The sequence below is a fragment of the Tenrec ecaudatus genome, chromosome 16, assembly GCF_050624435.1.
Source record: "Tenrec ecaudatus isolate mTenEca1 chromosome 16, mTenEca1.hap1, whole genome shotgun sequence".
NCBI lineage: Eukaryota > Metazoa > Chordata > Mammalia > Afrosoricida > Tenrecidae > Tenrec > Tenrec ecaudatus.
In genome coordinates this window covers 108,199,723-108,221,228 of record NC_134545.1, presented here as the reverse complement: position 1 = coordinate 108,221,228, position 21,506 = coordinate 108,199,723, and the positions used below count along the sequence as shown (strand labels likewise).

General features: G+C 56.0%; 1 protein-coding gene across 1 annotated transcript in view; it reads left to right on the top strand.

Moving 5' to 3' along the window:
- The window catches only part of C16H10orf90 (chromosome 16 C10orf90 homolog), a 151,663-nt gene extending 134,605 nt beyond the window's left edge, over positions 1 to 17,058 (top strand). The window contains exons 5-12 of the mRNA XM_075533484.1: positions 3,202 to 3,492; positions 5,410 to 5,480; positions 5,696 to 5,804; positions 6,156 to 6,358; positions 7,031 to 7,208; positions 15,208 to 15,271; positions 16,117 to 16,216; positions 16,292 to 17,058. Coding sequence (XP_075389599.1) covers positions 3,202 to 3,492; positions 5,410 to 5,480; positions 5,696 to 5,804; positions 6,156 to 6,358; positions 7,031 to 7,208; positions 15,208 to 15,271; positions 16,117 to 16,216; positions 16,292 to 16,330 — 1,055 coding nt within the window. The 3' untranslated portion in view covers positions 16,331 to 17,058. The remainder of the gene's footprint in view (positions 1 to 3,201; positions 3,493 to 5,409; positions 5,481 to 5,695; positions 5,805 to 6,155; positions 6,359 to 7,030; positions 7,209 to 15,207; positions 15,272 to 16,116; positions 16,217 to 16,291) is intronic.
- Positions 17,059 to 21,506: the final 4,448 nt, after the last annotated feature.

Sequence of the window (21,506 nt, the reverse complement as noted above, 5' to 3'; positions counted from 1 at the left end):
CCCCGGCCCTGGTACGTTCAGAAGAATCTATTTGAATTATGAGGCTGGCAACAAATACTGCCGAAAGAACAAACATCTGCCTCGGGAGAAGTACAGCCGGAGTGTCTGCTCCTCAGAGGCCAGGATGTGAGATGTTGTCTTGTGTACATAGGGCACGTTGCCAGGGAGACCAGTCCCTGCAGAACGAGGAAGGCCCTCAGCACGATGGCGTGGCCACAACAAGGCACTCAAACATCAGGACAGTTGGGAGGGAGGAGGGTGCGGGACCCGGTGGTGGTTTGAACTCTGTTGCACACGGGATCGCTATGAGTCAGAGTCAACTCAACGCACTTAGCAACAACAACAACGAGGTGTTCGTTCATGAGATAGGAACTGAGTAGGAGTCCATTGCTCAGGAGAGGTGATGGGTGGTACCAGCCAGCAGGGCACCTGAATGAAGAATATACCAGCCGGAGAGAGTGATCGCTGCGGGGCCAACTGAGGAGCCCTGTGATTGGGAAAGACCCCAGAGAGATGAACAGGAGAGGGTACTTAGAGCAGATGGGCCTCCGGGGCCTGCAGGAGCTCGTGGGCCATGGAGGGGCCCCAGTGTTCCTTCTGAGGGGGCTGGAGCCACTGTGGGCTCTGAGCAGAGGAGGGACTTGTTTGTCAACAGGTCCACTGTGGCTGGGTTCCGAGCAGATTGGGAAGCGGGGGATGCAGAGAGGAGTAGCCCTCTCAGGAGGTGCACTGGATCGTGGGCGGAGGGGAGATGGTGGGGCTCTCCACTCCACCACTCACTGCCGTGGAGCCCACTCCATCTCAGGGCGACCCTGTGGGGATGGCCCCCTGGGTTCCCAGGTTGGAGGTCATCACGGAACAGGAAGCGTCATCTTTGTCCCATGGAGTGGCTGGTGGGGCTGAGCTGCTGCCTTTGGGGTGCTGGGCTTGGACCACGGTCACAGCAGTTTGAAAGATTAAGCAGCACAATTCCCGAGAGGCTGGATGTGCAGTGCTGGGGAGCCCAGGAGGAGCCTACACATCTAGGGAAGCCAGAAGGTTGACATTCCCAGGGAAACCAGTGGGGAGCCTGGCTTGGGGTGTGCATGTTGAGTAGGAAGCCATGCTGAGACCTGCAGGTGTCATTGTGGAGAGCCGGGCACCTGGAGAGACCCGCCTGGCTAGGAGGCAGATGTGTGTGCTGAGACTTTCAGTGTGGGAGGGAATGAGCTCACCTGTAGACACACATCGGTGGGAAGGAGCAGAGGTTCGGCACACACGGGGTGGGGGGCCTCCTCAGCTTCAGGACAGCACCCCCAGGATCAGGCTGACCAGCAGTTTGAGACACGGAGCTTGCAGCAGCATACAGATCTATTCTGAACAGGTCCGCTCCCCTAATACAGTAATTTAGGAACGGAACCCTGAGGCGGAACTGTATATTATTGAGAAGGTTGGGACTGCATCACTGATCATTAGTTTGGTTTATGATTCTTTAAGAGTTTCTAATTAAAGGAAGTGAGGTAGAAAGGATGACTATTTTAAGACTTAGGCTGTCTGCGATATGCTACTGAAACAGGACTGACGGTTTCAATAGTGAAAGTTTGGGAGGGCTTTTCTGTCCCGTGGAGCAAAGCCCCACTTTCCCACCCGATGGTCCCATCTCCTCTCCAACTGTGACAAGGGCAGATTAAGATGGCCATTGTTTAAATTGAGTGAGCATTATTTTGATGTACTACCTTTTATTTATTGTGTGGGGAAAACTTTTAACCCTGAGAGAAGTCAGGAAAATGATATTATTTGCCGTCTCTGACGCCAAAGCCTGTGTTCCTCCTCTGCTGCGACCCCCTCACCCATAGCAGCCAGGGGTGCAGAAACTGCAGAGATATGAGCCAAGATTAAGACAGGTCACCATCACCATCAGGGCCCTCCTTCCATCCGGAAGACATCTGATAATGTAGAGCAATCGAGTCTCTTCTACCCTGACTGCCCCAATAGTGTCTACATAAATGTTTCCTGCCCCAACATGCCAGGAGGTTCTGATGCTTCCCCACCCCTACCTCCTCCAGACCCCATCCCCTTGTTTCAACCCCTGTGTCCATCCATCTCATCCAGGGCCTGCCTTTAAATCTCTGCCCCTCGACTTCACCAAGCATGGTGTCCTTCCCCAAGGACTGGTCTCTCTTGACACCATGCCTATGCCTAAAGCACCTGAGGCCAAGTCCCGCCATCCGCACGTCAAAAGAGCATTCTGACTGTACAAGTCCCAAGACTTGTATGTTCTTTGGGTAGGCAGGGATGCTGTCGATGTTCTTCACCAGCCCCATAATACAAATCCATCGATATGCTTCGCCAGCCCCATAACGCAAATGCATGGATGGCCTTCGCCAGCCCCATAATGCAAATGTATCCGTTCTTCTTTGGTCTTCCTTATTCAGTGAACAGCTGTCACATGCCCATGAGACAAGGGAAAATGCCATGGCCGGGGTCAGGCGCACCTCGTCCTCAGAGTAACACATTCAAGAAGTCTCCTGCAGCAGACTGACTCACGGCCATGCGTCGTTTGATCTCTTGACCGCTGGGGGCCGGGGCAGGCGTGTAATAGGGAGTCAGTGATAATGGGCACAGGAGTGCAAACACGGTTTATAGTGGACTGTGGTGGTGATTGTGCAATTTCTTCAAATATATGCAAGCCATTGAATGGTATGGTAGGTGAGCTATATGCCAGTAAAGCTTCTAATAATAAATCAGTGGGCGAGAGAAGTATAAACAGGCCCCTGGGCCCAGTCTGCACCCTTTCGGATACCTTGCTTCACCAGCGATGTCCTCAGGATGAGACACTTTCAGTGAGCTCCCCTCGCACCCTGTGAGTCAGATTTGCAGTGACATCAGCTCCCTGATGAGGTCAGATACCTTGTATTTGGCGGGGTGAGGCTTCAACCTGGGAAGCCTGATCCCAGAGTCTGTGTGCTGAGCCCCACGCCCCACCCTCTCCTGCGGAGGAGGTAAGAGCCAGTGGATGAAGAGCTGGACTGAGAGCCGGGCCTGCCACCAGCCCTTCCATCCGATTCTCACAGGGCCGGAGGGGTGCAGTGAAGGCCCGTGGAAGGGTCTGCTGTGGGCCCCCCGTCTCTCCAGTCCCATCTGGACGGCAGTGGGAGAAGTCAGCGTGCCAGGTTGGGGCCTCGGCAGATATTTTGAGCACAACTCTCGTTTTATTTTTAGTCGACACAAAAGTGTTTTCTGGAAGCAGCAAGAGGCAACAAGGAGAAGGACGCATGACCCTGTCTGCCCCCCCAGTGGATCAGAAGCCCGTTAAAGATTTCCTTCCTGATGGGGGCGGCCCTCCAACAGGTGCTCGCCAGTCTAGGGCCCTCTCTGGGTACCCAGAGACTCAGCACCAGAGCTTCCAGGGACCCAGGGACCCTCTATCAGGGGCCCCCCACCCCTTAGAAGATGGGTGTGCACTTCCAGAGGCCGGCAGGGAGGCGCAGATACAGAGAGAGCACCCCACAGGTAAGGAGCGAGGGAGGCAGGGCTGGGGAAGTGCCTTCTCGTGATCCTCTTGGAGAGTGGTGTGGCTTCACACGGGCTCAAGTGGGAGGCTGCTCTTCACCACGCAAGGAGGCAAGGCCATTGGTGCCACCAGGAAGCCAGTCGCCCCCCCACCCCCGTGCCAGCCTAACAACCAGTAACTTACAAAGAGGCTGCCCCCAGCCAAGAGCAGACCCTTGGCTCAGCCAAGGAAGATTTTCAACCCGTGTTGTTTGCCATGCAAAGAGTAGACCCCCCCCCAAGCCAACTATGCCTCCCCTCCCCCAGACTGGCTAGCAGGAATAATGGTGGAGAGACCTGGGCCCCTGCCAGGGAGCAGGCAGTTTGCAGACTCATTCACTTCACCTCACAGTGCCAGAGAGATGGGTCCCCATCTCTGTGCCTCCCCACGGAGGGGGAGCCTGAGCACCTCTCTCAAGTCATCTCTAAAGAGGGCGGTGAGCAGGGTGCACAAGAGAACCCCAGAGTAAATCCAAGAGGCTGGCCTGTGCATCCCACGCTTGCCCACGGGGACACGTAGACTTCCCTTTGCTCTAAAGAGCTCCCCAAAGAGCAGGGCCCCAGGTGGACACTGACGGAGGGCGGTCGTTCGCTCTGAGCCCGGCCAGACCCCAGCTCCTCACCCAAGTCCAGCAAACACACCTGAGTGCCTGCCAACACCAGGTCCCAGGCTCGCTCAGTCCAGTGTGAGGGAGGGAGCCTCCCGACCTCCGTCTGTTTGGGGGGCTCATGGGAAGCAGAGAGCAGCCCCTGATTCTACAAGGAGAGTCTAGCCAGAGAGTCCCAGGAGATAGCTTTGGGCATGAGTGTGGACGCTGGTCCTAGGCTGAGCCAGGAGAGCAGGAGGGGGCCGTTTTAGGCCGTGGGACAAAGGACGTGGAACCCGGCTTGGTGGGAAGGGTGGCTGTTGGGGAAGAGGGAGGTGGTCCTGAGCAGCAGCTGAGGGAAGTGTCTGGACTGGAGAGAGGTGGACTGAGGCTTGGAAGTGGTCACAGGAACGAGGTGGAATTAGGTGGGAGAGGATGTGGCTGGAGGTGAAGAGGGGTCTGGAGGGCCACCAAGTGTCACTGAGGAGGCAGAGCCAGGACTCAGGGTCAGCACACGAATGACAGGTCTTCGAAGAAGCTGTGATGAGGGGGTACATCATGCCTGGCCCTTGGGTCGCAGCTTCTCTTGATGGACACAGGATGAGGACGAGGATGTAAAGACGCAGCCTTGCTGCATGGAGGGTGAGCTGGCAAACACATGCCTAAGAGAGGTACACACGGCATAGCAGAGGCATCATGACCTTTGGCTGGGTCGGGAGGCAGTCTGGAGCATCTAGGGAGAGAACATTCCATGAAGAACAGGAACCAAGGCTTGGAAGGTGAAAGAACCACCTGTGATCCCCCAGGTGCGTGGTGGTGTTGGCTCCCTAGGTGACAGCGCAGCGAGAATGGCCACAGTGACCCAGGCAGAGGATTGTCATCTGCTAGGCCTCGGGCTACTCGTGTGGATGTGGAAAAAGCAAGGACAGTGAGGGTCCAGAGAGGGGCCAGAAGAGCTCAGATAGAGCCTCATGTCCTGTAGCCTCCAGTGAGCCTCCGGGGGCCACAGCTCCACGGCCAATGGACCTGGCTGGTGGAGGTACACCTGCTGGGTCAGAATGCAGGACACAAGGATTGATGTTTTTTGGGAGGGGGCACAGATGGCCAGGTCCAAGGGGCTTTGTGGGAGTGAGTGAGCACTGGGAGTAGAGGGTAAGAAGGACCCTCCTTCAGAACTGGAAGCGGTGGTGGGAGGTGTAGAGGGTGACTTGGAGAGGGGGGCACTTGTTCCAGCAGGGGCCTGGGGCAGGCCGTCAGGACACTGCATTCGGACTCTCCGTGGGGCCCGCAGGCAGCAGTGAGACTGGTGAACAGCCCCTCCCCTCCCTCCCCAGCTCCACCTTGGTGGAGGCCTACTCTCAGGTGGGTGATGCTGAACCAACTCATTCCACAAGGATGTTCCACCTGGACCCAGGAACTGGACAGTACGTGTGGACCAAAACCAAATGAGCCAACTTCTCTGCCATTGAGTCAATGCCGACTTCCAGAGACCCTATCTGACAGAGAAAACCTGCCCCTGTAGGATTCTGAGATTGTAACTCTTTACGGGAGCACAAAGCCTCCTCTTTGTCCCCTAGAGTGGCTGGTGGTCCAGACAGCTGACCTTCCTGGAAACTCTAAGCCCCATGTGTAACTCACTGCATCGTCTCAGCCCCAGCACTAACGGGAAGGCCGTGGCAGGGGAGGGTGAGTCATTGCCACCACCGCTTTGCGGATAGCGCAGTCCACATAAGATGAATCGATACACTGTCCCCGGCCACCCAAGCAGAGTGATGGGACAAGACACAGTGGGACACACAGCTTTCAAAGGCTTTTTCGACGCTCACAGCAGAGAGGACACGGAGGGGGCCTACCCAGTGAGTCAGGCAGCCTGGCTGGTGGCCGGTGCCCAGGCAGGATGGGGTGGGCGTTACAAGACCCATTAATACCCGGACAGCATCTCCAGCCAAGCTCTGCTCCTGTGTCTGACTGAGGACACTGGGAGCCAGTGTGAGGCCTGGGTGCCCTCTGAGTGAGACACTCCCTCTGTCGCCCTAGGAGCCTCCACGTGCTGTGACCTGGTGGTCAAGATTAAGGACTGCAAGGAGGGCGAGCATGTGACTACACCCCAGTCCTCGCCAGCGCCCCCTGAGGCCACCCCTCCCCCAGGATCCCCTGCCCCCGAGGAGCCAGGCCCTCAGGGCCCATTGGAGGACTGCCCTGTGCCGCAACGGAAACCCACCAGCAACTTGACCCTGCAGGTAAGCTCTCCTGCAGCCCCCAGCCCAGGGGAGGCGTCCACAGGCCTCAGTGGACACCCAAACTCACAAGCACTTCTGAAGCTGGACCTTGCAGTCCCTGAGCCTTTTGGCCTGCATTTCTCCCTGAGAACCTGGGTTATGGTGATGCCAGGCTCCATTGTAGGGTGACAATCAGTGATGATGACAGATAGACATGTGACACCCAGGTGTCTGGGCTGTGGACTGTAGAGTCCCAGGGTGGGCTCTCAGGGCCAAGCTCACTGACAGGGTCAAGTGGGGTGCTCAGGGGTGCTGGGACCTATGGAGCCAGCATGTCTGCTGCCGTGTGGTCCGAGGCTCTGGCAGGCAACGGTCCCCTGCTTTGGTGTGTATAGGGTGCCTTGGTGGGGCAGTGGCTAAGGCGCAGCTGCTAATTGAGTCAGCAGTTCAATCCCAGGACCACCTTGCAGGAAGAGGCCTGGGAAGTCCACACCAAAGCACCCACAACCTTTGAAATGCCCTGACCAGTGCTGCTGGGTCTCCAGCATGCCTGTGCTTCGGCCCCAGGTTTGTGGGCCTTGGCTTTGCCCAGCCATCCGAGTTCTGCCCGTCTGTCTGGCTTTTTGGCCGAATCAGGCAGACACGTTGCCTCTGCTCGTCACTTCCCCTAAAAGGTGCCTGTGTCCCACCCAGGAGGCCCTGGAAGTCCGTAAACCGCAGTTCATTTCCCGCTCGCAAGAGCGGGTGAAGCAGCTGGAGCTCAGGGTGCAGCAGAGGAAGATGCAGCACGGTGAGGCCCCGGGCCCCAAGCAGAGCCTGCGGCCCACCCGCGCCAACAAGAAGCAGTTCACTGTCCCCCACCCGCTCAGCGGTAAGCTGCCCCCGGGAGTCGTGGCTGGGCTGGGGGGCAATGCAACCACCACAGGCCTAGAACCCCTGAGTTTGAGAACCAGGTTTCCCAGTCGGGAGAAAGGGCTTGAGACAGACATATTGTCAGGAGCATCTGGAGGAGCCACATGTGGGCCAGGCCTTGCAATACCTGGCTCTCCCAGACTTTTCCAAGAGAGCCCCTTTGCCCTTTCAGGGTTGCAGATCCATCCCTGCCAGGGTGAGAGGTCATTTCCGGTTGGTTTGCATCAATGTTTTTCACACTGAATGCTCTCCCTAAGGGGCTGGCCAGCTTTCAGGCCACTCAGCCCGTGTCAGGCTGACCTGGTTGGGCAGGACCGGATGGGGGTGGGGTCATCATCTGGAACCTTTTCTGATCAGGTGCCATGCTCAGGGCTGGGTACCAGTGTGAGCAGACCTCTCCAGTTTTCCCAGAAAGAACAATAGGAAGAGATGAGACAAGAGTGGGGATCCTGTGCAGGGGACCCTAGCGATGGCCCAGGGACTGCCTAGGCAAAGTGCCAAACCTGGAGGTCTGGGGCCCTGCCTTTTCCCCAGGAGTTTGCTCTTTCTTCTTGGGAAGTGACTTAGGCCCTGGGGAGGTGAAGTCCTGGGTATAATTCAGAATGAGAGTCCTCAGGGAAAATAAGCCGGTGTCGGAAATGCGGCTTCCCAAACACTACCCTGGTTTGTCGGGGGTGGAGCAGGCAGGGCCTCGGGAGAGTGGTGGAGGCCTGTGCTCTGTGAGACTGCGGGCAAGGCACCTGTCCCACCTTCCTGGGTGATGCCATGAGAGCCGGAGGTGAACAGAACATGTGTAGATGCCTGCTCCTTGCCCCCTCTCCGCCTCCCCAGGGAAAACCCGTCTCCGACCAGTATTTCTGGGGCTGCAAACCTGGGCTGGGTTTCGGGGGGCTCCAGGGGTGCTTTCATCTCCCCTCCAACAAAGAGTGTTCCGGGTCCCTCACTGTCAGCCACATTGGGCCCGGGGTCTCCAGCCCCTACATGTACCCAGGTGGTACTCGGGCTGTGTATAGCCCTTGGTCTCAACCCCTTTGCAGGTGGGGGCTGCCCTTCCAGTCCTGTCCTTACCATGGCTGCTGTCTTGTCCACTCAGTGCTTGCCAGGGTCCTCCTGGCTGCTGCCCTCACTTGGCCCGTGCACCCAGCCGTGTCTCTGAGGAGAGAGAAAGGCCTGTGCGTGCCCAGTGATCAGAAGCCGACTCGGGGGTCAGTGCTCCCTTTGATTAAAATAACGTGGTGGAAACACCAGCTTTTGCAACAGCAGGAAAATGGTGCTTCCTATACCCAATGGCACTGATTGTGCTTTCCCAATAATTTCCCTGCCGCTCCGCAGCCAGCTCAGTTGTCGCCCTCACCTGGGTGTCACCAAGGTTATCAATAGTTAACCTGGTGTTGGGTCATTCTGGGATGCAGCCTCCAGCATGAGGCCTGGTCCCCGGGTCAGTGGATCTCTGAACCCAGAGGACAGGATGATGCTGGGAAGGCCTGGGAGTAGAACAGACGGTGGGTTTCCATAAGCACCGTGATCCTATTGGAAAGTTATGGAAGCAGGGGAAGCTATGTGAGCTGAACCATTAATCCCCAGACTTTCAAAACCAGAACCCTGTTTGGGAGACTTGGAATTAATTGTGAGGCTGGCAAACAATCTTCCCAGAAGCACAGGGGCTATCAAGAGAACAGACAGCTGGTCCTACCGAGGTACAGCCAGCGCGCTCCTCAGAAGCCAGGACGGTGAGACTTGGTCTCACGTCCTGTGGATGCATTGTCAGGAGAGAGCCCTCCTGGAAAGGACGGCGTGCTTGGTAAAGTGGAGGGACAGCAATAACGAAGAGGAAGGCCTGCAACAAGAGGGACGGACACAGTGGCCGCCATGATGGTGAGGGAGGAGCGGTGCTTTGGTTCTGTCATACACAGGGGTCTCTGTGAGTTTGGAACTGGCTGGAACAGCGCCTAATAGCAGAGCAGAGCAGAACCGCTCTCTTGGGTGTTTGAGACTTTTAGACTTTATGGGGGTGTCAGCCCCATCTTTCTCCCACCAATAACAGCTCACCTTCTGGTCAGCGGCCCAGCGCACAACCAACTGCACCTTTAGCCCCACTCAGCTCACTGCCGTAGAGTCGATTCTGACCGACGGTGCTCCTCTGAGACAGACAGAGGGACCTCTGTGCTTCCCGAGCCCGTAGCTGTTCGTGGGGAAAACCTTGGTCCTTCCCCCAAACCACACCATCAAGAAAGTCTATTCTCATCCCTTTAAATCAATAGCTTAAACCTGCCATTCCCAGAGCACACATGTTAAGTAAAATACGGAGAACGTTTACCAGATTTTCTTAGTATACCTCCAGATTGAAACCTTTCCGACTACCAACCCCACCCCCAAAGCCCCAAACCAGCTCAATGTGATCGAGTCCATTGTCCCTCGTAGCAGCCCCCATAGGACAGGGTAGGTTCTGAGGCTGTGACTTTCAGGAGTGGGAAGCCCCGTCTGTCTCCACGGAGCAGCTAGTGGTCTCGAAATCCTGACCTTGTGGTCAGCAGCCTAGCACATAACCACTGCTGTGCCACCGGGGCTCGGCTTCCATTTGTGTAACCTGACCCTCCCGTTGACGTTTTCCACCCTGAGCTGCCCTTACTGAGTTCTTTAGGGTCCACACTAGGAATCCCGCTACCCAAATCCCATCATGCCTTGGTGAAAAGCCCCAAGTGACATTGTAATCTGCATCGTCCCCAGAAGCCAGGGCTTTATTGGAAAGGTGGGAAGTGTGAAAGTGGGCTTGTTCCCACCTCTGCACCATTTAGTCTAGCCGTGCCAGGAGCAGGCGCCCCCAGGGACCCCCAGGCAGTGGACACTAGTGCCAATTCCATGGTCCATGGCCCCCTGTGCCTGACTAGACACTTGCCCAGAACCGTCAGGGCCTGTTCCCCTGACATCTGTGATGATACCGTCAGGCGGGTGCCCAAGTCCAAGTCCGCCAGGAGAGTGAGCCAGCCACATTCCCTTTGGGACATCTTCCACAGTTGTCACAGTGTGAAGTCGCCAGGGGGACCAGAGCCAGAGGGAGGCCCCGTCCGTCCATTCCAATGAGCCTAGCACAAGTCTGGGAGAAGCAGGGAGCTGCCTGGGAACTGGCCACCACCCCGGGAGACGCCTGCTTCTCCAGCATAGCCTACACTGCTGGTCTCTCCAGACAGTGTCCCTGGGGCCGGGAGCTGGGGCCTGGCCCTTCGATGACAGGGACGCCCTCAAAGCTGGCAGAAAAAAACAGGACGCGCACACACCACACACACACACCACAAACCTCCCACGCACCCAGTGTTTGGGCCTTGCAGGCGCTCAGCAGGAAGCAATGCTCTAAGGGAAGTGTGCTCCCTGCAGCACCTGGCACGTACTTAGGCCGCAGTCCATGCGGTGAGCAGAGACACGGGACAGGAGCTGTGGCCAGCTGCCCCGTCCTCCAGCTGTTAGGTTTGAGCCCGGCCTGCAGCCACGGAGCCGATCTCTTTCTCACTGCCCCTCTACGTTCTCGGGCTCGATGTCCTTCTCCAGGGGCTGGTCTCTCTGACAACATGTGCAAAGTACATGACAAGGAACCCCGCCTGTCTTCGTTCTTTTGTGTGGGCTTTGAGAGAAGGAGTCCACGTCCATTTCCGTTTAACCCCCCGCCCCGCTCTTTTTAAAAAAAAATTTTCTGCCCTCCCCCTTATTTCTTATTCCAATAAGAGGTTTATAAATGTGTAGAAAATAATACGCAAGGGTATATGCCTTGGAATGTTATTATTTTTGTTTGGTTTTGCTATTCCATTCTCCTTTCTAAGGAGCATCCTGACCGTCCCACACGGATGTTTGAGAGGTTGTGGCTGTTCGGGAGCCGTCAGAGGTACTTGGCCCCTGCTGTCCCTTGCTGGGACTCCTGGGCGTAATTAGGCAGCAACTACAATGAGGAAGGACACGGTGCCTTTGGCCACAGAGATGGCGTAAAGTGGGGGACAAATGACGGAGGGGAGATGCCCCTTGTTCTGTGGGATTTACATGCCTCTTGGGGAGAGTCAGCCAGGGGGACAGCTGGAAGCCAAGTCCAGAGCCACATAGGATATCTGAGGGGGTGGGAGGGGAGAGGCCTGGTGGCTGTCCACCCCACAGTGCTTGAGGCTGAGAGAGGACAGCCTGCTCCCCACTTATACCTCATGTTTTGGGCTCACCTTTCTCCTGGGGATGGCTGGAGACCCGGCTGCAAGGCCAGCCTGTGCTGCGGTACTTCAGCGTCAACGCTCCGCACCCACTGCTCACGGTGTGTCCTTGTCACTAAGAGCAGGCTCTGAGGAGTCTGGACCCTGTCTGCGGTCACAGAGGGTATGTCCAGCACAGGCCCGAGACCCCTCAGGGCCCCGCTGTCTGGTGCAAGTGTGAGACACACAGCTCGGCCTGGATGGCTCCTGCCTCTGAGGTGACACCCACTGGGACAGCAGAGACCAGTCCTCCCTGAGAAACCATAGCAGGCGTCACTGGTTCTTACTGGGACATCAGGGACAGGGTCATGATGCTGGAACACTGGAGGGTGGGGCGCTCTGAGAGCACCCCCACCCAAATGACATAGCCCATTTTCCTTCCTTTCAGACTCCTGGTCTCCCATGGGAGGGGGCTCTTGGAGGCTCAGGGTTGGCAGCTGCCCTGAGCTACTGGTGGCTTGTCCCCGGCTGTCCTTCCCAACAGACAGCTCGGGACCAGTGATCCACATAGCAGGGAGGCCACTTCTGGAAGCTGCTTCTACGTTAGTGTCTCCCAAAATGGCCTACACTGCTGCCCCTTGGGGGTGCTGGAATGACGGAGGGGGGGCTGCGAAGGCAGGTGCCTACACTTGATGCCCTGGGTGCCGGGCTAGAGTGGCAGAGCGTTTCATTGTCTGTAAGGAGGCGGTAGGCCCAAGCGCCCCTCTGTTCTGAGTGCCCAGGTCAACCTCGGAGAAGCAGCTCTGGGAGGGAGCTGTCCACATAAATCCCTGGCGGTCATGACCAAAGTCCAGAGCAGGGGTCTGTACACAGCAGCTCTGGGGCCTCAGGTGGCTCCGGAGTAAAAGTGGAACCTTTTAAACGATGTCATTCAGGTAGTGGTGGCTTCATGGGTTTGTGAAAATGCATTTGTGGGGAGCTGGGTGGGCATGACCCCGTAGGGGGACTGGCTGGCAGGTGAGGTGAGGCAGGTACTTCAAGCTTGGTAGCTGGCTCCCTGAAGGGCGTGGGGGCAGTAGTGCACCACTACCTTTTGCTTCCCTGGTGGGTGCGGTGGTGGTGATAGAGGCCGAGGGAATGGTTGCTTTTTCCAAGGGAATGGTGGCCCATCTGCTGGCAACGCCTTGAAGTGTTTGGGCTTGCATTCCTGGCCTGTCCGCCTGTCTGGGCAGTTTGTCCTGGTGCTTGTGGCGTTCCCTGTCAATTTGGTGCCCCAGGTCTTTGTGACTTAGGAGGGTGGAGGGTGGGGAGGAGTTTCAACTCAAACTGGACAGGCTCTACCTAAATCCCACTATCCAGTTAACCGCTGACTGGGTTCTAGTAGCCTCCTGTTTGAGAGACTCGGTCTGGGCCCAGGAGCAACCCTGCCCAGCACACACACACACACACACACACGTAATGAGGGGAAGCGTGAGTGGCTGGGACCCGCATACTCACGCCATCACACACCTCCTGGAGAAGATCGCTTGGAAATGCTCCTCTGAATGTTCGGTGTTTGCCCACCGGATTCTATACTCCCTAGGAGACTTGAACTGTGTTGTTTGTTAGACACCCATCCTAGGACCCTCGACATAGTGGTGTCAATGTAGTAGATTTTTAATCGACGGTTCGTGTGGGTGTGCCATTCTGATTGTGTAGTAGAAGGTGAGATCGCTTATTCTGTCCTGAGCATTAAAATGCACAAAACAAATAATTGAATGCTCAGAAAAATGTATATATGTGGCTCTCGAATATTTTTTAAATTGCTCCTTGGGTTGGGAGGGACTCCTCCATCTCAAAACATTTTTGAGGTCCCCCCACCCCCAGTCTAGAGGGAGTCTCTCAATCAGCCGCCACAGGGGCCCCACGTCGAGGCAGCACGCCCGCCTCCCAAATAGTGTCCGGTGCAGGCGCCAGGTGATCCTTGGGGACACGGTCAGCTGTCTGGGTGTCAAGGCCATCTGTGCATTCACACATGTTGCGTGTGCGCATGGTGGTATCTGACACCCACACGTGTTCCCAGAGATGAAAGGGAGGCCAGGACTCAGCTGCTGTCTGTCCCCCAGTGCCAGGAGCCCCAGCATCAGGCCTGGCTCTCCGCTGACTTTGAAACAGATGAGCGCTTCGGAGAGCCTGGCCTTGCCGAATCTGGTCACCAGCAGACCCTGTGGTTAGGATCTGGTGACCAGCCAGGAAGCAAGAGCTCGTGGGGCGGCCGTGTGGCTGTCTATGGGAACAGGGTCTTCCAGAGACACAGATGTGGGACGTGGACCTTGCTAATTTAATTTCGTCGAAAAGAAAGCAGTCACCTCTGCTTGAATGGTTGTTGCTGGGTGGGTGCTGCGGACTTTTGGCGAGGAGCGCCCCTGCCGGGCAGGGTGCAATGGCCCTGAGGGTTCTCTTGGTGTGGGTGCAGAGTGCCGTGCCTCTCCTCTGGAGCACGGACTGCTCAGCCTGGCGCTCTGAGCACTGTCCGGCAGGGCTCCTATCCCAGAGGTAAAGAATGGGGGGCAAGCATCACGTCTTGGGCCTCAGCTGCAGAAAGACCAGGGGCTGTCCTCTCGAGGGCCCCAGTCCTCATCCTCCCCCAGGGCGAGCTGAGTCCGGGGCCCTCCCACTGCTTAGCTGTAGCAGGCGGAGTGTGCTCCCCACCTGTCCTTGATTTCCCTCATGCTTCAGAAGAGCCCATCCCTGACTGAGAGCCCCACAAGTCCAGCTGCCAAAGGTCCCTGAGAGCTGGCTGGCTTGTGTTAACAGACAGGCTCGCATGGCCCTGGAAAGGTTCTGCCTGGGGATACCCTCCCTCTGCCAGATGTCTGCTGCACCCCCTTCTCCTCTGAGACTCAGCCCTGCCCCCCTCCTTTTCCTCATAGACTGAGAACTCCCTTCAGGGACCTATTCCTTCCCCGCCCCAGGTCTCACCAGGGACACTGAGTTCCAAGCCTCTTTTTTGGTGTGCCTCCCGCCCAGCACCACAGGTGTCGGGAACGAGCAGCTGTCCCTTAAATAGGTCCCTGCATGTGAGGAGGGATCCAATCTCCCAAGTCCCACAGCTTGTCTTCTGCATCCAGTCCCCAGCTCTCCACCACTCAGGCGAGAACTTAGGTTGAATAGCAGCCAGTGCAGACTTGTCTCCACGGCCCAGAGCCCAGCCCTCTCAGGTGTGCACCACCTGGTTCTGCAGCTACAAGTGCTGCGGGGCCCGGGGCTTGGTGGTCTGCTGCGGCCGAGCAGGCTGAGAAGCTGTCAGTGAAGGAAACCCTGGAAATGCCCGGGAGTGCCCGCTGACTTTGTCTCCAAGTAGAAATGATGGCAGGGCATCGTGGTGGTTCCAGGTGCTTTGAAGCAAGAGACCACACCCCACCCCATGCAGGATGGACCCCGTGGATCTCCTAGCCATGGTGGCCATCATGCAAACTCCATCTGTGATGGCTTGTCTCCGTAGGGCGCTCTCCACGCATCTACGGCGGCCTCGTCCACATCCCAAGGGAGGACTTCCCATCCCTCTGAGTATGAAGACCTTCTCTCTGTCTGAGTGGGGGTCTCCTGGCCATCAGACATTTGCTTGTCATGACCTTGCTAACACAAACCCTCAGTTCTTTGGAAATGTCAGCAGGCTTGTTCCGTGGCTCTCTGCTGGTCCGGTACCAGCTGGTTAGGTGGACATGGGCATGCCACCTGAACAACACAGCTCTGGCCGAGGCCGTCAGATGCCCCGCTTGTTTCTCAATGAACCCTCTCTCCGTGTCTTTCCAGATAACTTGTTCAAGCCCCGGGAACGGCGCATTTCCGAGGAGGAGATGTACATGCGGTCCAAAAGGTACTGCACCACAGCCCCACCCAAACCCCAAACCACCCCCTGCCATCGAGGTGGTGCCGACCCACAGTGACCCCGAATGGCAGGGCAGAACTGCCCCTGTGACTTACTCTTTACAAGACTAGAAAACCCCATCTGTCTCCAGCAGAGCAGCTGGTGGTTTCAAACTGCTGATCTTGAGGTCAGCAGCCCAACATGTAACCACTGAGCCATTATGCCACCAGGCTGTCACTCCCGTACGTGTTTTATTCCCATGTAAATCCTGCCACGTCCATGTGTGGCCTGCTCCTTTCCCCAGCCACGAGAAGGGACACTTTGAGCGTTAGAAGGTGTGCGCACACAGTCTTTATTTTAAGTTCACAGAGCGCTGCACCTGCCGCTGCCCTGTTTCTGCAGGACACTTATTACCATCAATGAAGCTACACTGGTTCCTGGTCCCTTGAGAAGGGCTGGGCTGACATCTCTGTGGTGCCGTGATCACTACACATCATGCCATCCATCCCCTGAGACAGTCCCAGGCAGGCCAGGCCACTCTCCTTAACACCTGGACCACAGGACACTTTGAGAAAGGTGTTTGGAGACAGGACAAGCTTCAGGAAGGCAGTGTGGAGGGTTTGGGGCCTCTTGCTGGGCGAGGGTGCAGTGAGTTATCTCAAGAATGGAGGGCCTGAGACCAGGCACCATCGCCTGCCATACGGCCGGTCTGTGGCTCTTCCAAGAGCAGCACTGGATTTCGGGGTTCCCCTCATGTGGTGTCCAAGCTCACCAATGACAGGACGGGGCGCTTCAGCCCCACAGGCCTGCGCTGCCACTTGACCACTCAGCATGCGGCCCCTGGTCTGTTTCAGAATCTACAACAACTTGCCGGAAGTCAAAAAGAAAAAGGAGGAACAGAAGAAGAGGGTGATCCTGCAGAGCAACAGACTCCGAGCCGAGGTCTTCAAAAAGGTATCGGGGGCCGCCCTCGGGTGGCCAGGGCGCAGGGACGCGGGCCACGCTGACACCTCCGTCCTGCCCCTCCAGCAACTCCTGGACCAGCTCCTCCAGAGGAACGCCGTGTGACCGGCCGCCCGCCGCCCTCCGTGTCCCGGGACCGGAAAGGCCTCAGGCGCCCAATGAGCCATTAAACTCCACGCTAGCCTCACTCCCAAAAGACCCTTCCTCCATTTTTTCTCCCCTTTTTCTCCATGAAGGAAAACATAGCTTTCTGAGTTTCCAACTGACAGCACAGAGCGGCAGTGGTCCTGGAAGGAGCCCACCTGTAGAGGGGACAGGCACCCAGGCAGCCCGCTAGCCGACGCCCCCTCTGCTGCCTTGGTGGGACAATATTCCTCCCCTCAGGGCCCCTCTCCCAGCAGGGAGGCAATATCCACACTCAAGTGGCTTAGGTCCCCAGGAGACAGTTTTCCACCAAATTCCATCATTTAAAAAATCCCAATCCCACCTCCTGCGGCTCCTCGAAAGCCCAGATATCGGCATGTCTCTGGGAGCATTTTAGCCCTCTCCGGACTCCTGTCCCAGGTCGCACTAGGAGGTGACTCCAGATGTCAGGGAGGGCCTGGCAGAGAGAGGGGTACACAGTCTGCTCTGGTCACCCGGTTGTGGTCAGTCACATCTCTTCTTCCACCCACTCAAGGCACCCTTCCTGCACCCACCCACCCACCAGAAGCAAAGCTGCCAAAAGTCATCCAAGAAGTGCCTACTGGGCCATCTGTACTGAACTGTCACAGTGTCCAGAACTTATACTCGTGTATTTGGGAGCCAAGGGCAAATTAGTCTTTAACAGCAAACGTGGAAATAAACACAATTGTTACACAAACAAAGGCATGCCTGACTTCTCTGCTGTGGGTAGAACAGGCGTTCCCACCTTGGCCAGGCCCTGCCGATGGACACTCTGCCAATGGACCCTCTGCCGATGGAGCACCTGGGTGCTCCCTGACACCACCCCGGGAGCTGATGCTGGAGAAACTCACCGGCATCAAGTCGGTGCCCAACTCAGAGAGACCCCATAGGAGAGAGTAAAGTTTTATCTGGGGTGTTCTGAAATTTAAAATCTTTACAGAAGCAGACAGCCTCATCTGTCTCCCTTTGCACTACTGGTGGGTTTGAACCACAGATCTTGCCGCTAACAGCTCAATATACAGCCCACTAGGCCATTGGGTGCTACAGACTTTAAAAAAAAAAAAAGGATTGACCTCAAATAAATTTCAACTCATTGTGACTCCATAGGGTGGAACTGCCCCTGTGGTTTTCCAAAACCACAGGGGAGAAAATGTCTTTGGAAATGCTGACCTTGTGGTTAGCAACCCAACTCTTAACTACTACACCACTAGGCGCTAAAGAAGGGCCTTCATTTCTCTGCCAACGTCTCTCCAGTGCCTTCTGCTGGCCAAGTGTGGGTGGTACAGCTGGCCAAGGGAAAATGCTCCTTTGTGAAGGGCCCATCTCCAGTGTGGCTGAGCGGGCAAACAGGGTGAACATAGTTAATAGTCATGTTGGTCACTGGCACAGCCTGTTATTTAGCCCTGCCTGTGGTTCTCACCTGTTCAGTGGACATCATCACAGTACCCCCACCATAGGGTGGCGGTGGTAGGTGGTTATCAAGCGGCCAACTGTGTAGCAGGTGGAAATGCTACCCCTTCCTCTCTCACCGTGCCAGGCAATGCTCTGTGGCATCCAGAGGGTTTTCACTGGCTGCTATTTAGAAGTCGGTCTCAGCCCTGGGGGACCAGCCTCGCAGCCACAGCCAGTCGCCTTGTGCCAGGATGCTCTGGAGACATAAGTCCATGTCCTATGACATGCCACCAGGCCAGTTCGAGCTCTCAGCAGCCTGCAGGACAGACTGGACCTGCCCCATGCCTCGCCCACAGCTCCAGCTCTTCATCCTGTGAAACCATTGGTGGCTTTGAACCTCCAACCTTCCTCGGTTCAAAACTTAAACAAACCTCAAACCCGCTACCATCAACTTGATGCTGACTCATAGAGACCCTGTGAGACAGGGTAGAACTTCCCCTGTGCGTTTCTGAGACTCTGTTAGTTAAAAGGCCTGGTGGCATAGTGGTTACACATTGGGCTGCTAACCCCAAGGTCAGCCGTTTGAAGCCAGCAGCTACTCGATGGGAGAATGAGATTTTCTGTTCATGTAAAGAGTCACAGTCTTGGAGACTTATCAGGGCAGTTCTTTTCTGACCCATAGGGTCACTATGAGTCAGAATTGATTTGATGGCAGAGTATCTCTTTGTTGTTATTGCTTTTGAGTTGTTTCTGACTCGTAGCGACTCTCTGTACAACAAAATGAAACATCTCCTGGTCCCACACCATCCTCACAATTGTTCTTATGTTTGAATCCAACATTGCAGCCGCTGTGTCAGTCCTTCTTGTGGAAGGCTGTGTGAGGCAGGGTTCTCTAGAGAAACAAAACCTAGACGCATATGATTGTGTGTGTGTGTGTGTGTGTGTGTGTGTGTGTAGAGAGAGAGAGAGAGAGAGAGAGAGAGACAGATTTATACAGCAGGGAGGAATATTAACAGCACAGAGGGCTCAGTTCAACTCACTTCCATGGAACAGTTAATATACAGGAAGTCCTTCAACTCATGAGGGCTGCTGGTCCAAGGTCAAGGAAGCAGACAGCTGAGTCTTCCCTCCAGCAATGCAGGCAGTCCGCCCACAGGCAGCAAACATCAGGGCAGTTCACCAACAGCAGCTCAGGAGCAGCTTAGTAAAGCAAGTTTGGATGGGATATCAACTTTCAAGCAATGCAAAATGACAGGATCCACCAGCCTCAAGCTCAAGCAATTTTCACACCAGAAGTGGCAAAGCTGGTCTCGAAGGAACCTCAAACTCTAGCGACAGGATCCACAGGTTGGCTGTCTCACAGGTAGTGTAGCTCACAAGCTGAGGCAGAGAACTAGCTCAAGCAGCTGCAGCAGGCTGGTCCAATCACCAGAGAGCAAAGGATAGAGGGGCAGGTCTTGCAGAGCCATTTATTTCTTTGCCCTCCAAACTGTGACCTTTTTAATCCCACATATTCCTATTGGCCAGGTTGGCACAATAATCTCACCTATCACAAAGAGTTTCCTGTTTTTCAGTGCCCCTTTACTTGACCGAACACAATGCCCTTTTCTAGGGACTAATCTCTCCAGACAACATTTCCAAAGTATGTGAGACAGTCTCGTCGCCATCCTCACTTCTAAGGGGCTGTATTTACTCTAAGACATTGTTTGTAGCTCGTTAGACATGATCACCATGCCATCAGGGCTCGGTTAGCCGCCGGGAAGGCAACGTTTAACCATTGCCCACCAGAGGATAATGCCTGGCCCCAGTGAACACAGCTGAGTGCTCCTGCTCTGAGTGGACGGTGGCGCTTCCTGGGAGCCCGCTCAGCTCAGACCTCTGAGTTACCCCCTCTGGGAACCACAGCTTGTTGCTGGGGAAGTGCTCCCCACAGGTCCAAAAACTACAGGAAACATAAGTGATCTGACAACTGCCCACCTGCCCCAACCTGGTTTCAATGTTTCCCAAACTTCTTGTGTCTTCTTTACAAAAACAATTATAATATTAGGTTGATGGTGTACCTTAGACAAGTTGCCAGGAGAGGCCAGTCTCTGGAGGCTGGCATCATGTTTGGTAAAATGGGAGGGGGCAACTAAAAGAGGCAGGGTCTGGATGTAGTGGGTGGATGCACACAGTGAAGCTACCACAATGGTCTGGGACATCGGGATGGTGTGAGGCCCAGGCCCAGGCCCAGGCCCAGGCGGCGTTGCTCTGTTGTGCAAACGGTCGTTAGTCGGAACCGATTCTGTGGCACCTAAGGAAAGTAGTAATCGTTAGCTGTCCCCTAAGGCTGCACCCTGATCTACCAGACTTGGTGGGAATCTTCTAGGGTGCCTTACCGGATTTCCATCTGCATTTTAAATATTGTAAAGGCTCCTATCTGTAGGAGCCTGGGGGGTGTAGTGTTAGGCGGTGAGCTGGAAATGGCAAGGTCAGCAGTTCCAAGCCACCAGCTTCTCCGAGGGAGGAAGATGAGGCTTTCTACTCCCATCCAGAGTCACAAGGCAGTTCTGTGCCCGCCCTACAGGGTGCCTGGGAGCGGGCACAGACTCGATGGTCGGCAGTTTGGTTTGAGTGAGTCAGACCCATCCACAGTAGCTGTTAAGGGTCCTCTTGCTTGATAAAGCTTTGGAGGGATTTCCTCCCCCACCCATTTCTCTTGAGTCTCTCCAGAGGTTCCAAAGCCCTTCCTAACCAGACATTAAGACCCAGGGCCGGCCACGTCTAGTCTGCCCCGTGACACTTCCCAAGAGGTGAACTGGTGTCATGGAGACCCAGCTGGCTTTCACAAATACCCACAGAGCACTCGCCCCTCTGGCAAATCAGCTGCCAAGACCCACACCACATAGCAGGGTCTCCTGTGGACGGTGCTGAACAGCAAACAGCTAGTTACCCATCCTCTGCCCGCTTCCCCCCACCCTGCAGTGTCTCTCTGTGGGACCGTCTGTTCCCCCACGCTCCCATGATGATTTTTGTGTTGTTGATGCTGTTGGTTTCTTAATGCTGAGCAGCGGACTTCCGTGTGCAGTATTCGCTTCCATGGTAATAAGGTTGTAACACAGCTGTCAGGTTGGAAAACATGTGGCCAAGGGGGTTGTGGGCACGTGAAAAGCTGTCACCCTTCATTTCTCTCAGGAACTGGGCTGTTTCCTGGATTTCCTTCTTGGAATCCGACTGCAGGAAGGGCTCGGGGGTTGTGGGAAGTTCCTAGTAGAATTAGCCACGGCCGCTTCAGCAATCAGAGACCATCCTCGGGCAGGCTTGGCTCTGTGGGGCTGTAGTATGTGGGGTCCAACAATTCAGCAGGGCAGCCGCCTCCGGGGGCCATGTGGTAAGTCAGTGACAATCCCTGAAGCCACACACTGAGGCCTAGGCTGGTGGTTTGGCTTTCCTGCCTGCTGGTATGGGAATCAGGGAACGCAGCCTCCCCAGGTGTGTCCTCCCAGCTTCGGCCTGCCCTGCTTCCTGGAAGAGCGTCCTGGGTGAGTCAGCACTGCTCCAGGACCAGACCAGGAGGCCCTGGGAGACTCCTCCCAATGCAGCCAGGGGCGAGTGACCACCCCTTTGAGTGACCTGTCCTCACAGCCCTGGGTCCCATCCCCAAACGGATGGCATCATGACCACCCGCTCTCTGTCTTTGAGGGGCACAGACACAGGCAGGGACAGGCTTCCCACAGGACGGACA